At 51.1% G+C, this 15735-nt stretch overlaps 2 protein-coding genes and 1 non-coding gene across 3 annotated transcripts in view; 1 reads left to right on the forward strand and 2 right to left on the reverse strand.

Annotated features, from left to right (window-relative positions):
* Nucleotides 1–890: 890 nt before the first annotated feature.
* Nucleotides 891–5954, reverse strand: RPS18 (ribosomal protein S18). The gene is made up of 6 exons (XM_069241888.1): nucleotides 5819–5954; nucleotides 3541–3639; nucleotides 2496–2582; nucleotides 1566–1667; nucleotides 1339–1430; nucleotides 891–1006 (listed from the first exon to the last, which is right to left on the reverse strand). The coding sequence occupies exons 1-6, from the start codon at nucleotides 5819–5821 to the stop codon at nucleotides 931–933; spliced, it is 459 nt and encodes a 152-aa protein (XP_069097989.1). The 5' UTR covers nucleotides 5822–5954; the 3' UTR covers nucleotides 891–930.
* Nucleotides 3304–3442, reverse strand: LOC138302303 (small nucleolar RNA SNORD94). The gene has a single exon (XR_011205385.1). It is a non-coding gene; the product is annotated as a small nucleolar RNA SNORD94 (small nucleolar RNA).
* A 161-nt stretch (nucleotides 5955–6115) lies between the features above and the next one.
* VPS52 (VPS52 subunit of GARP complex) overlaps nucleotides 6116–15735 on the forward strand; it is a 70891-nt gene continuing 61271 nt past the window's right edge. Inside the window, exon 1 of the mRNA XM_069241887.1 lies at nucleotides 6116–6284. Within this exon, the coding sequence (XP_069097988.1) occupies nucleotides 6231–6284 (54 nt within the window). The 5' untranslated portion in view covers nucleotides 6116–6230. The remainder of the gene's footprint in view (nucleotides 6285–15735) is intronic.

Raw genomic sequence — 15735 nt, forward strand, 5'->3', positions numbered from 1 at the left:
CGGGGTCAGGCCTTCGTTAAATGCATCAGACGGCTTCAATTCACCAAGGGAAAGACCAGTTGCAGACCTTCACAGGGCCGATAGGGTTTTATGTGAAATTTGTTGACAATTTTGCAGAAACGACTAGCATTGGGAGGGTTAGTAAAGAGGGTGTTGTCACAGCATAAGGACGTACAAGCATACATTCACTGCCTTCAATGCACTACGTTTAAACAACGTAGGATTAATCCCAGCTTCTTACTATTTGAGTTTTGAACAGACTCACCTTAAGGGGTCTTTAAAAATGAAAGCGTTTATAAAGTTAAGCAGTACAGAGCACGCTAGTTAATTCCTTCCTGTACAGCCCCCGCGGGCAGTACAGCTACGGGGTGTATGGACTTGAGATGTGCTCAATCTTTTTACTGTTTGTGATCTTCAAACAGGAGGCTGAGAAACGTCCGGCTGGATGTACAACAGCTCGCACATGAATCATTCGAAAAGCTGTGAATACTGCAGGGTCCAGAGTCCGCTCCCGGAGACGGCGCTGAACACTTGGACCACACAACCTCCCGCTCTTGAAATCCCTGTATAGTGTAGCGGCCAAGAGCGGGCCCTGGAGGCTTCAGCCTGCTCTATCCCTTGGCCAGATACCCAGATGTGCGAACCCGGAAGACCTCAGATCTCTTCCAGACAGATCACCTGTACCACGAACTGGCATGGCAAAGCGACTCTTTCAACCCCCTTACCAGCGCGGGATCCCTCCTCGCCTCTTCAGAAAGAGTGACGGCCACTCAATTCCCCCCCCCCCCCCCCAACAGCACAAGGGCTGCACAACACTTCATAAGCATCAGACAAGTCACAGACCAGGCGAGGTAAAAGCCAGCGAGTGAAGGGACGGGAGGCAGTTCGGATGTTTTTGAAGACAGTTTATTGAAAAGCAAAACAGTGGATTTATTTCTTCTTGGACACACCGACGGTGCGGCCTCTCCTTCCGGTGGTCTTTGTGTGCTGGCCTCGCACCCGCAGGCTGTGGGAAGAAAGCGAGCGGCAGTTCAGATATCAGGCAACAAGATAATGTACAAGTTACAAAAGGCTCGGTGTTCCCATCACAACGGCTATAGCAGGAACCACGAGTTACTACTGCCAGCTTTCATTCATTCTGCTGGTGTGCAGACACTCAACGCTTGGAATGGTGGTTCAACAACTTACGGATAATGTATGCGCAAAGTATACATCAATTTTATAAAAAGTAAATCAATCTTATGTGGTTATTCCAAATTATATCACCACCCCCGGCAGACCCCCCCCCCCCCCCTTCACGATGCAAGCCCCGGCTCCAGAGCCCAGCAAGGCACGTACCCCCAGAAGTGGCGCAGCCCCCGGTGCGCGCGGATCTTCTTCAGCCGCTCCAGATCCTCACGGAGTTTGTTATCGAGGCCGTTGGCCAGGACCTGCAGGAGAGGAGGCAGAGGAACAGCGCGTCAGTGGGCGATGCACAATCTGATATGGGACACGGGAAGGGGAGCCCTATCCCACAGGGGGGATTACAGCCCAAGGATAGGACGGACTGCCCGCCAAGCACGCACCTGGCTGTACTTCCCATCCTTGATGTCCTTCTGTCTGTTCAGGAACCAATCGGGAATCTTGTACTGGCGGGGATTCTGCATGATGGTGATAACCCGCTCCACCTGCGAGGGGACAAGGACACCGTGAGGAGGGGCGCGGCGAAGACACGGGGAGAGCGGGACACAGCCGGCCCTTGAGAACACACCACGACTGGGGCCAGCAGACCGCAGTCAAAGGAAAGCGGACAAACAGGAGGACGAGGCACAAGACCAAAAACAGGACAGAAGACAGAGCAGTAAATGGAACAGAAGCAACCGGGGCTTTGAAACAAAGGACATTTATAACAAGCACCTGCCTCCGACTGGAAGCAGAAGCAAGCTGATGGGGAGAGGAAGGAGCATGGAGGTACGTACGAAGACACAAGGACAAACACCAGTCTATAAAAATGGCCGGAGAAGATACCATGGATCAAGACCTAAGAGCAGACAACCCAGTGTCCCTGTCCATGCCCTGTGCACGTCACAAATTGGAGGTACCATCCCCAGTGCTGGTGAATTATTAGGTCCAGAGTGGCCACCTGACCCCTCGTGCACAGCTCAGCTAGTGTGAACACGGAACCCTTGTGATGACATTGTGTGCATGCATGCACGTGCAGCAAGTGTATGCTAGCGCTGTACTGCGAGTCCCGAACCAGTGGACTATGAAGTTAGAGATTCTAGCCCGTCCTTGGGTAGCAGGTATGTTCCAGGGAGCAACACCAAGCACCATAGGGTTTCCGTATTCCAAACAAATACTTCAGACAAGAGGTAACTGCTGAGACCATGAGCAAGAACCACGCTGGAAGGACAGCCCCAACCCCAAGAAACATATCCATTAGCCGCTGGGAAACTATTCAAAAGGCAAATGTGAAAAAAACGTTAGATCAAAACAATGCCCTGCTTTTTGCTCACCTCATCCTCTGTGAGCTCTCCGGCCCTCTTGCTCAAGTCGATATCAGCCTTCCTCAGTACTACGTGTGCATAGCGCCTCCCAACACCCTGAGATAGGAGGGGCGGGGGGAATAAAATAAAAAAAATAAATGAACTTTCAGTGCAAAGACTGGGTATTTCAAAGGCGAACGAAACGAAAGCAGATAATGCCAGTGAGCTTTTAACTTTCTGGAATTCGGAAAACATCTAAAAGATTCAATTTTAACACGTAATACTTAAGGCTTACGCCACTCTGCTAACGAGGTCAAGCAACAATATTTCTAAATAGATTAAAGAGGGCAACCAGCAAAGTTCAGCGAAACGTTTCTATGGGGCACACATCAACGTGGCTCTGTTTGGGCCCACTGGAATGTGCTGCTCGGAGGCTAGATATATATTTTAAAAAAGTTGAACCAACGTACAGGTGTTCCCATACACATCAATACAGTGGAGCAGAGTCCTTAACCTGCTATGCTCAGATCTTAGGGGTCCAGGACTGCTTAAAAATGTATGAACCATTGTGGCCTCAACTGAAGCACTGATATGCCACAATCTAATACTGCTAATTTTTGAGAAATAAAACCACATTTTGAAAGTCTCCAACCTTTCATTAATATTAAAAATGATAAAACACCGTATAGTTTGTTAATGTATTCAGTATATACATGTTCCTTAGTATGTATTGTTTTGAGGTTTAAATGGTAGAAATTGCTTAGGCTAGGGTCCTCTACTTCAAGTAGAGATTCCGTGGGGGCCCCGGAAGTTAAAAAGGTTCAAAACTGCTGCAGCAGAGGCTCAGACGGGCGACTTTCTCATGCAGACTGCCTCAAGACGGCCAACTACATATCAGCCATCCTGAATATACAGCCTGCACTCAGCTCCCATTATCCAGCTGAGGTATGTACCCCTGCGCCACTCATCATTGCCGGCATAGGCGTTTCATAGGACAATCTGAAGGAGCCAGCACAGCAAACATGTCTCAGGGGAAGGTAGAGACCAGTGCACAAACACATGACCTGTTACGTACCTTGATAGCTGTGATAGCGAACGCTATCTTCCTGCGCCCATCAATGTTGGTGTTAAGAACACGCAAAATGTGCTGGAACTTTTCGGGAATTACCAGAGACTGCAAGAAAAACAAAGTAGTGAAATGGCAGCTGCAACACCCTCCGAGCCATAGGATTTTCAGAACAGCACTCAACGCAGCATAGATTAATAGACAAACTGGCCATGTAAGCATTAGAAAAGCTAGCCTGAAGATCATGGATATCAGCACCAAGCACACAACATAGCAGTCTGTCCAATCTACCAAGCAAAATGGTGTCCTGTATCACACACAGGTACCTGCACACTGCCCTGCAAGCTGAGAGGGCCTATCACATGGATGACTTGGTGACCTGGTAGTTAAAAGGAGCATGCATCCTTTAACGCAGGCTGCAATGGTAGGCCAGTAGAACACTTTCCATGGGCTCCCTATGGGTGGCATAATACATGCTGCAGCCCATAAGAACCCCCTGGCAACGCATGTACAATATACTAGGTACTACCATATATGCCAAATACGGAGTGCAAAGTTCCAGCAAACAAGATTAGAGGAGAGCATTATCACTGGGATCCTAGTTAGCAGGATCAGTCAAACAGGTCGGGTAACCATGCTAGAGAAAGGCTACTCTCCTACAAACAGGATCTCCCACATACACTGGGTATTTCCAGACGGGTTTCTAGGCAGGATGTTTCATTTTGAATCGTGTAACTGCTATAGAAGGGTTGAACAACAGATGCAACATCTCACCTCATTGTGCATATGAGGTGGGTGTTTCAGATTAGAAACAGCACATTGCTACCTTTACACAAATCTTCACTAAAGGGAGTATCAATCACCCCTGCCCTGGTCACCAGATGGGAGAGTTGAAGAGCATATCAAGCACAAACACTTCAAAAACATTACCGATTTGCATTTCTTTACATCGATTTATGGAAAAAATAAACCTTATGGTAAAGTGACGCTCTCATGGGCTACAGTGATAACCTTATTTGTACGTGTTGCAATATTGCTACATTTTTGCATGTGATGCTCTACAATACTCAAATCACTTGCTACCCGACATAGCTTTACAATACTAGTTCAGGTAATAAGTGCTACATAAATGCAATTACAATATATAACACCACGCTCATACCATAACATCACAGGTCGGGCAGTCAAATGTAACTCACCAAGCCCGCATTGTTTCTTTGTAGAGCTGGACATTCATCTGACAAGACTTCTACGGACGTTGTCCGTCACTCAGTACTGCGCCAGTCCATATCAAGTAAACAGAGCTTCACCAACTGACCAGGCATGGAATACCTGAAGAGATCTGCCACAGGTGCATGGCCAACCGAGGACGTAATTTAGTCTCAACTACTCACATGGCATAACTGCCTTTTGACATCTCACAATATCAATGACTGTGGGAAGTTAGTAGAACTTAAGCCGATAGTCTACGACCGATGTGTTCCTTCAATCAAGGCTTTCACATGAACAGAAACATGGATCAGAATGAACTCAAAGCAGTAACCAGCTCAGTGTATTACCAAAAATGATCCCCTGCCCATCACACTTCATCCACTAATCCATCTTGGCTACATCACATAACACAACATCAAAAACACAACCACACCCATGGAGGACCAGAGCAAAAACAACATTTCAATCGAAGGCGGATGCTAATATAGTGAAGCGCTTCATGCGTCCCCGAGGATATTAAGCGCTACATAAAGGTTACGGTCATGGATGCAGGAACACACGGCTGCATCACCCAAAAACATCCTTCATGGACAAGTCAGGCATATAAAGCCACCTGGAGTGAGAGGTTCACGGGCTTCGAGCTCATGGACTTCACCGAGCACATCCTAGGAAGGCATCGCTGCAGGGAGAGCTGAGGCCTCGGGCTCCAGCGCTCATTGAAGCCGCAGAGGGCCCCGGGACAGGCACCGGAGCCTTTGGCGCACACAGGCTCCATGGGCCCACTGGGAGGGGCTCGTCGAAGGCCCATTATCCAGAGCACTCGGCTGAGAGCCAAGGAGGGCAGCGATAACGCACCGGGCTGAGGAGGAGCCGGGGGTAGTGAGAGGCGCCGTTCGGGCAGACACCGGGCTAAGGAGGAGCAGGGGGTGGTGAGAGTTGCCCGAGAGAGAACAACCGCTCGAGAAAACTCTAGTCTACCCCCGCCAGCGCCGCTCCTCCATTCCCAAGCCATCTCCCGCGCACTCCTACCCTCCCCCGGCTCGGATGGCAGTGGATACTGCGGATAAATACTCACCATGGTGGCTGAGGCTGTCTGGTTCCCTCAGTAAGAGAAAGCGGAAGTGACGCGGGAGCCACTTTATAGCGCCAGAGGATACTTCCGGTGTGGTAGGACTCGTCCTTTTCACATCCGACGGGAACACAATCTAAGGGCATAGGAGCAGGGTTCCGGTCTTCGGCGCATTTTAGTTGTAACACATATGACGACAGTGGCTGGCGGATGAGACAATCTGGAACAGAGGAAGTGACGCCAACGGCTGGCGGAATTCCCTCCTCTGACTGTTGATATTGCCTCTAGTGGTTGGCGGAAGATAGCTGCGGCTGGCGGACGTGACGTCAACAGTTGCGGAAGTTACTGATCTGACAGCTGTTTACACTGTGACCGGTGGTTGGGGGAAGAGCGCCCCCCAGTCCCCGCCCCCAACAAGATGGAGGCCCCGGAGCTGGGGCTGCGGGTCCCCGAGGAGGCGGACAACGGGGCGGTGAGTGCATGCGCCGCCATAGGTGTTTGTCACAGCTGTTCACGGATGGGCAGGTTTTGTGATAGAATTCATGAAGCGCTTCGAGCCTCACTAACCGACACAGAGCTGTCACCTGTCCCCCTCCACACACACACCCTCTCTCCCTCGTGCAAGTCCATGCACCCCTGGATCTGTGGCTGATACCCAACATCCATGGCTCCTGGACCTGTGCGTGACACTCAACATCCAGGGCTCCCTGAGTCTGTAGTCGTCCCAGGTACTGTCAGTATACTCAGATCCTACATGCGGTGACCCCTTTTTCCTAGTGGTGCCTGCCAGTGCCATACCATGCACCCCTTGACCAGTGCATGAAGCTCAACATCAAGGGCTCCCTGAATCCGTCTGTGACACCCAACATCTAGAGCTCCCTGCGTGATACTCAACACCCAGAGCTCCCTGGGCCTCTGCGGGACACCCAACATCCAGGCTCCCTGGATCTGTAGTAGACCGCAGTCCAAGGTGTTGTTAGTACACTCAGATCCTCCAGACAGCGACCCCTCCTCCTAGTGGTGCCTGCCAGTACCACTGCGATGCATCCCTGGATCCGTGCGGGACACCCAACATCCAGGCTCCCCGGATCTGTGTGTCACCCAACATCAGGGCTCACGGCATCTGTAGTAAACACATTCCAGTGCACAGTCAGTATACACGTATCCTACGGCTCGTGACCGTCTCCTCCTGGTGGTACCTGGTTGTGCCATACCGTGCGTGACACCCAGCATCCAGGGCTGTCTGGATCTGTAGTACGCATGCCTAGATCCGTGCATAACACCCAGGATCCACCACACACCCTCCTCGGAAACTGTTGGTTACACCGCATACCAATATTTTTAGCGTCCCCAAGACCTGCAAGGAGCCAGCTTCTACGTGGTCCACGCCTGTGCCAGACCTGCAGGTGCACTGCTAGGATTGAATATGTTTTTGTTGGCATACCGCTACTGAACTGTGCTGTGGACACCCTCAATTGATTCTCTGTACACGGCCTCCATCCATTCTCTACACACACCCTCCATCCATTCTGTACACGGCCTCCATCCATTCTCTGCACGGCCTCCATCTACTCCCTGCACACCCTCCAGCCATCCTCTGCGCGCACTCCATCCATCCTCTGCGCGCACTCCATCCATCCTCTGCGCGCACTCCATCCATCCTCTGCGCGCACTCCATCCATCCTCTGCGCGCACTCCATCCATCCTCTGCGCGCACTCCATCCATCCTCTGCGCGCACTCCATCCATCCTCTGCGCGCACTCCATCCATCCTCTGCGCGCACTCCATCCATCCTCTGCGCGCACTCCATCCATCCTCTGCGCGCACTCCATCCATCCTCTGCGCGCACTCCATCCATCCTCTGCACACCCTCAATACATTCTCTGTACACACCCTCCCTCTATTCCCCGCACACCCTCCGTCCATTCCCCGCACACCCTCCGTCCATTCCCCGCACACGCCCTCTGTCCATTCCCCGCACACGCCCTCTGTCCATTCCCCGCACACGCCCGCCGTCCATTCCCCGCACACGCCCGCCGTCCATTCCCCGCACACGCCCGCCGTCCATTCCCCGCACACGCCCGCCGTCCATTCCCCGCACACGCCCGCCGTCCATTCCCCGCACACGCCCGCCGTCCATTCCCCGCACACGCCCGCCGTCCATTCCCCGCACACGCCCGCCGTCCATTCCCCGCACACGCCCGCCGTCCATTCCCCGCACACGCCCTCCGTCCATTCTCCGCACACGCCCTCCGTCCATTCTCCGCACACGCCCTCCGTCCATTCTCCGCACACGCCCTCCGTCCATTCTGTACACGTCCTCCACACGCCCTCCATCCATTCTCTGCTCGCCCTCCATCCATTCTCTGCACAAGCCCTCCATCCATTCTGTACATGCCCTCCACACGCCCTTCATCCATTCTCTGCACGCCCTTCATCCATTCTCTGCACGCCCTCCATCCATTCTCTGCACACCCTCCATCCACTCTCTGGTAAAGACGCAGAATCCTATGACCTCATGAAGGCTACCCTGATTGAGGACTTTGGATTCTCAACTGAGGAGTACAGGATTAGGTTCAAGGGGGCTCAAAAATCCTCGAGCCAGACCTGGGTTGATTTTGTTCACTTTTCAGTCAAAACACTAGATGGTTGGATTAATGGCAGTAGTGTAAATGATTATGATAGGCTGTATAACTTGTTAATGAAAGAACATCTTTTAAGTAATTGTTTCAATGATAAACTGCATCAGCATCTGGTAGACCTAGGTCCAATTGCTCCCCAAGAATTGGGAAAGAATGCAGACCATTGGTTCAAAACTAGGGTGACCAAGACTTCCACAGGCTGTGACCAAAATAAATGGGTCACAAGCCTCCCCAGGGGAAGAGTGTTGAGACATCCATCCATTCTACAGGGCCCCAAAAACCTGCTCAGGAGGGTGGGTCCAAAGCCTCTTCACAATCCTTATTTGGGTATAAGGGTAAAAACTTTGGTCCAAAAAAGGCCTGGTGTCGCATCTGTACTCAGCATGGACACCAAACCGGAGACAAGGCCTGTTCCAAGAAAAGTCCCACAACTACTACTTAGCACTGGAACGACCAGTCTCTAGGTGGGATCAACAGTGTTCCCAGAGCAAATCAGGGTTCACACTGAAGCTACATTAGTCTCTGAGGGGGGGGGTGGACCTAGCCACACTTGCTGCCTGGCCGCCTAACATGCAAAAATACCAGCAACAGCTCTTAGGCAATGGGGCTAGAGTAGAAGGCCTGAGGGATACAGGTGCCAGTGTCACTATGGTGACAGACAAACTGGTTTCCCCAGGACAGTACCTGGCTGGACAGACATATCCAGTCACAAACGCTAACAATCATCCCATGGCAATAGTAACTTTAGAATGGGGAGGGGGTCACTGGCCTGAAACAGGTGGTAGTCTCCTCTGCAATTCCAGTAGAGTGTCTGCTTGGAAATTATCTGGAGTCCTCAGCATGGGCTGAGGTAAAATTCAAAACCCATGCAGCCCTGATGGGTATCCCTGAACTGGTGTGTGTCAAGACAAGGGTACAGTGCAGAGCTCAGGGTGAAAAATAAGTGTTGGGGTCTAGAATAATGGCCCAACCTTCCAAGACAAAAGGAAAGCAGACTGGGGAAATAGCTTCAACACAGCACAAGAAACAGAACCTCTCTTCCCAGGAAGATGTTCTATCTCCTGAGGGAACTGAGTCCATGGTGCTAGGACCTTATCAGGTTGAGCTCTTGGGCCCAGAGGGACCCACAAGGGAACAGCTGTGTAAGGGGCAAGAAACTTGTCCCTCTCCTGAAGGCCTAAGACAGCAAGCAGATGAGCAAGAAAAAGGAAATATCAGTAGAACACACCGGGTCTATTGGGAAGATGGACTCCTTTTCACTGAGGCAAGAGATCCCAAACCTGTTGCCACTAGGAGAGTGGTAGTGCCTCAAGAGTTTAGGGAGTTCATTCTGACCTTAGCCCGTGACATTGCCCTTGCTGGGCATTTGGGACAAACCAAGACATGGGAGAGGTTATTCAACCATTTCTATTGGCCCAATATGTCCCAGAAGGTAAAGGAGTTTTGCACCTCCTTTGTCACTTGTCAAGCCAGTGACAAGACAGGTGGCCATCCAAAGGCCCCCTTCATCCCACTTCCAGTGGTGGGGGTCCCCTTTGAAAGAGTGGATATAGTGGGTCCACTTGAACCTCCCGCCGCATTAGGGAACTACTATATCCTAGTAGTAGTGGATCATGCTACTAGGTACCCTGAAGCAATTCCCCTTAGGTCCTCTACTGCCCCTGCGTAGCCAAAGCACTCATAGGTATTTTTACCAGAGTGGGATTTCCTAAGGAGGTGGTTTCTAACAAAGCTACCAACTTCATATCAGCTTACTTAAAACATATGTGGAATGAGTGTGGGGTGACGTACAAATTCACCACACCATACCATCCACAAACCACTGGCCTTGTTGAGAGATTCAACAAGACTTTGAAGGGCATGATTATGGGGTTCCCTGAAAAACTCAAAAGGAGATGGGATGTCCTCTTACCATGCCTGCTTTTCACCTACAGAGAGGTGCCTCAGAAGGGAGTAGGGTTTTCCCCCTTTGAACTTCTGTTTGGCCGTCCTGTTAGGGGACCAATAGCTCGTCTAAAAAAAAAAAAGGCTGGGAAAGACCTCTCCATGAGCCTAAACAAGATGTGGTGGACTATGTACTAGGCCTACATTCAAGGATGGCAGAGTACATGGAAAAGGCTAGCAAAAACCTTGAGGCCAGCCAACAACTCCAGAAGATATAGTATGACCAAAAGGCTGCTATGGTTGAGTTTCAGCCAGGGCAGAAAGTCTGGGTTCTGGAGCCTGTGGCTCCAAGGGCACTTCAGGACAAATGGAGTGGCCCTTAACCAGTGCTAGAATAGTCAGGTCACCTACCTGGTGGACCTAGGCACTAGCAGGACCCCCAAGAGGGTGATCCTTGATCACTAGCTCAAAATCTTCCATGATAGGGCAGATGTAAACCTGTTAATGGTTATAGATGAGGACCAGGAAGCTGAGAGTGAAACTCTCCCTAATCTCCTCTCCACTGACCCTAAAGATGGCTCAGTAGATGGAGTGATCTATTCAGACACCCTCTCTGGCCCACAGCAAGCTGACTGCAGGCAAGTCCTCCAGCAGTTTGCTGAGCTCTTTTCTCTAACCCCTGGTCAGACACACCTGTGTACCCATGATGTGGACAGAGGAGACAGCATTTCTGTCAAAAACAAAACATTTAGACAGTCTGACCAAGTTAAAGCATCAAAGTGGAAGTCCACAAAATGCTGGAGTTGGGAGTGATTGAGCACTCTGACAGTCCCTGGGCTAGCCCAGTGGTCTTGGTCCCCAAACCTCACACAAAAGATGGCAAGAGTGAGATGAGGTTTTGTGTGGACTACAGAGGGCTCAACTCTGTCACCAAGACAGATGCTCACCCCATTCCAAAGGCAGATGAACTTATAGACAAATTAGGTACTGCCAAATACTTAAGTACCTTTGACTTAACTGCAGGGTACTGGCAAATAAAAATGGCACCTGGAGCAAAAGAGAAACCAGCATTCTCTACACCTGATGGGCATTACCAGTTTACTGTGATGCCCTTTGGCTTAAAGAATGAATCAAGTCCTTGCTGGCTTGGAGTCCTTTAGTGCAGCTTATCTTGATGATATTGCTGTCTTTAGCTCCAACTGGCAGGATCACCTGGTCCCCCTGAAGAAGGTTTTGCAGGCCCTGCAAGCAGCAGGCCTCTCTATCAAGGCATCTAAAAGTCAGATAGGGCAGGGTGCTGTGGTTTACTTGGGTCACCTTGTAGGTGTAGGCCAAGTTTAGCCACTCCAGCCTAAGATCCAGACTATTCTGGACTGGGTAGCTCCAAAACCCAGACTCAAGTCAGGGCATTCCTTGGCTTGACTGGTTACTATAGGATGTTTGTGAAGGGATATGGATCCATAGTGACACCCCTCACAGAACTTATCTCCAAGAAAATGCCCAAGAAAGTGAAGTGGACGGTGGACTGTCAAAAAGCCTTTGACACCCTGAAGCAAGCAATGTGTACAGCACCAGTTTTGAAAGCTCCAGATTACTCTAAGCAGTTCATTGTGCAGACAGATGCCTCTGCACGTGGGATAGGAGCAGTCCTGTCCCAAACAAATGAAGATGGGCTTGAGCAGCCTGTTGCTTTTATTTGCTTTTATTAGCAGGAGGTTACTCTCCAGGGAACAGTGCTGGAGTACCATTGAGAGGAAGGCCTTTGCTGTGGTCTGGTCCCTGAAAAAGTTGAGACCATACCTTTTTGGTACTCAATTCATAGTTCAAACTGACCACAGACCTCTCAGATGGCTAATGCAAATGAAAGGAGAAACCCCTAAACTGTTGAGGTGGTCCATATCCCTACAGGGAATGGACTTTGTAGTGGAATGCAGACCTGGGACTCCCCATGCTGATGACCTTTCCAGGTTCTTCCACCTAGAAAATGAAGACTCTCTTGGGAAAGGTTAGTCTCATCCTCTTTCGTTTGGGGGTGTGTGTGTAAGGAAATGCCTCCTTGGCATGGTTACCCCCTGACGTTTTGCCTTTGCTGATGCCAAGTTATGATTGAAAGTGTGCTGGGACCCTGCTGACCAGGCCCTAACACCAGTGTTCTTACCCTAAACTGTACCTTTGTTTCCACAATTGGCACAGCCCTGGCACTCAGATAAGTCCCTTGTAAATGGTACCCCTGGTACCAAGGGCCCTGATGCCAGGGAAGGTCTCTAAGGGTTGCAGCGTGTCTTATGCCACCCTGGGGACCCCTCACTCAGCACATGCACACTGCCTCACAGCTTGTGTGTGCTGGTGGGGAGAAAATGACCACGTCGACATGGCACTCCCCTCAGTGCCATGCCAACGTCGCACCGCCTGTGGCATAGGTATGTCACCCCTCTGGCAGGCCTCACAGCCCTAAGGCAGGGTGCAATATACCACAGGTGAGGGCATAGGAGCATGAGCACTATGCCCCTACAGTGTCTAAGCAAAACCTTAGACATTGAAAGTGCAGGATAGCCATAAGAGGATATGGTCTGGGAGTTTGTCAAACACGAACTCCACAGTTCTGTAATGCTACACTGAAATCTGGAAAGTTTGGTATCAAACTTCTCAGCACAATAAATGCACACTGATGCCAGTGTGCAATTTATTGTAAAAAGCACCCAGAGGGCATCTTAGAGATGGCCCCAATTACCAATCCGACTACTAGTGTTAGGCTGACCAGTTCCTGTCAGCCTGCCACAACCAGACGATTTGCTGGCCACATGGGGAGAGTGCCTTTGTCACTTTGTGGCCAGGAACAAAGTCTGTTCTGGGTGGAGGAGCTTCTCACCTCCCCCTGCAGGAACTGTAACACCTGGCGGTAAGCCTCAATGGCTTACCCCTTTTGTTACAGCGCCACATGGCATCCCAGCTAGTGGAGATGCCCACCCCTCCAGCCACTGCCCCCACTTTTGGCAGCAAGTCTGGAGCAGATAATGAGAAAAACAAGGAGGAGTCACCCACCAGTCAGGACAGCTCCTAAGGTGTCCTGAGCTGAGGTGACCCCTGCCTTTAGAAATCCTCCATCTTGAGATTGGAGGATTCCCCCAATAGGATTAGGGATGTGCCCCCCTCCCCTCAGGGAGGAGGCACAAAGAGGGTATAGCAACCCTCCAGGACAGTAGCCATTTTCTACTGCCCTCCCAGACCTAAACACACCCCTAAATTTAGTATTTAGGGGCACCCCAGAACCCAGGAAATCAGATTCCTGCAACCTGAACTAAAAAGGACTGCTGACCTACAAGCCTACAGAGACGATGGAAGACGACAACTGCTTGGGCCCCAGCCCTACCTGCCTGTCTCCTGACTTGAAAACCTGCAACCAGCGATGCGTCCAACAGGGACCAGTGACCTCTGAAGCCTCAGAGGACTGCCTTAAATCCCAGGACCAAGAAACTCCAGTGAGCAGCGGCCCTACACAACAAACGTGCAACTTTTCTACAACTTCAAAGACCTCACTGTTCCCGCTGGAAGCGTGAGACTTCACACTCTGCACCCGACGCCCCCGGCTTAAGATCTAGAGAACCAACAGCACAGGGAGGACTCCCCGGCGACTGTGACACCCCGTGAGTAGCCCGAGACGACCCCCCCCCCCCCCCGAACCCCCCACAGCGACGCCTTCAGAGAGAATCTAGATGCTCCCCCTGACCTCGACTGCCTGTAACAAGGGACCTGACGCCTGGACCAAGCACTGCACCCGCAGCCCCCAGGACCAGAAGGAACCGAACTTCAGTGCAGGAGTGACCCCCAGGCGTCCCTTTGCCTAGCCCAGGTGGTGGCTGGCCCGAGAAGCCCCCCCTGTGCCCTGCCTGCACCGCTAGAGTGACCCCCAGGTCCCTCCATTGAAACCAATACAAAACCCGATGCCTGCTTTGCACACTGCACCCGGCCACCCCTGTGCTGCTGAGGGTGTGGTATGTGTGCCTACTTGTCCCCCCCCCCCCCCCCCAGTGCTCTACAAAACCCCCCTGGTCTGCCCCAGAGGACGCAGGTACTTACCTGCTGGCAGACTGGAACCGGAGCACCCCTGTTCTCATAGGCACCTGTGTGGTTTGGGCACCACTTTGACCTCTGCACCTCACTGGCCCTGAGCTGATGGTGTGGTAACTTTGGGGTTGCCTTGAACCCCCAACGGTGGGCCACCTATGCCCAGGAACTGAGACCTGTAAGTGTCTTACTTACCTCACAATCTAACCAATACTTACCTCCCCCAGGAACTGTTGATTTGTGCACTGTCTACCTTTAAAATAAATTATTGCCATTTTGCCAAAAACTGTATATGTTATTGCTCTAATTCAAAGTTTCTAACTTACCTGTGTGGAGTACTTTGCATTTTACGTATTTACTTCAAATCTTGAACATGTGGTTCTAAAAATAAATTAAGAAACAATATTTTTCTATGTAAAAACTATTGGCCTGGAGTTAAGTCTTTGAGTGTGTGTTCCTCATTTATTGCCTGTGTGTGTACGACAAATTCTTAACACTACCCTCTGATAAACCTACTGCTCGACCACACTACCACAAAATAGAGCATTAGAATTATCTTATTTTGCCACTATCTTACCTCTAAGGGGAACCCTTGAACTCTGTGCACACTATCTCTCACTTTGAGATAGTATATACAGAACCAACTTCCTACACATGCTCTGTACACCTTCCGTTCATGCTGTGCAGTTCCATGCTCTGCACACACCCTCCATCCATGCTGTTCAGTTCCATGCTCTGCTCACCCTCCGTACATGCTGTGCAGTTCCATGATCTTCACACACCCTCCGTCCATGCTGTGCAATTCCATGCTCTGCACACACCCTCCATCCATGCTGTGCAGTTCCATGCTCTGCACACACCCTCCATCCATGCTCTGCTCACACCCTCCGTCCATGTTCACACACCCTCCCTCCATACTGTTCCATGCTCTGCACACCCTCCGTCCATGCTGTGCAGTTCCATGCTCTGCACACACCCTCCATCCATGCTCTGCACACACCCTCCGTCCATACTGTATCATGCTCTGCACACTCTCCGTCCATGCTGTGCAGTTCCATGCTCTGCACACCCTTCGTCAATGCTGTGCAGTTCCATGCTCTGCACATCCATCCATGCTGTGCAGTTCTATGATCTGCACACCCTCCGTCCATGCTGTGCAGGTCCATGCTCTGCACACACCCTCCATCCATGCTGTGCAGGTCCATGCTCTGCACACACCTTCCATCCATGCTGTGCAGTTCCATGCTCTGCTCACCCTCCGTCCCTGCTGTGCAGGTCCATGCTCTGCACACACCCTCCATCCATGCTGTGCAGTTCCATGCTCTGCACACC

The sequence above is a fragment of the Pleurodeles waltl genome, chromosome 6 (assembly GCF_031143425.1).
Source record: "Pleurodeles waltl isolate 20211129_DDA chromosome 6, aPleWal1.hap1.20221129, whole genome shotgun sequence".
In the NCBI taxonomy this organism is placed as follows: domain Eukaryota; kingdom Metazoa; phylum Chordata; class Amphibia; order Caudata; family Salamandridae; genus Pleurodeles; species Pleurodeles waltl.

Coding starts and splice junctions, on each gene's coding strand:
- RPS18 (XM_069241888.1), bottom strand. Junction 2,583..3,540: donor TCGCTATCACAGCTATCAAG/GTACGTAACAGG, acceptor CTCCTATCTCAG/GGTGTTGGGAGGCGCTATGC. Junction 1,668..2,495: donor GAGAGCTCACAGAGGATGAG/GTGAGCAAAAAG, acceptor GTCCCCTCGCAG/GTGGAGCGGGTTATCACCAT.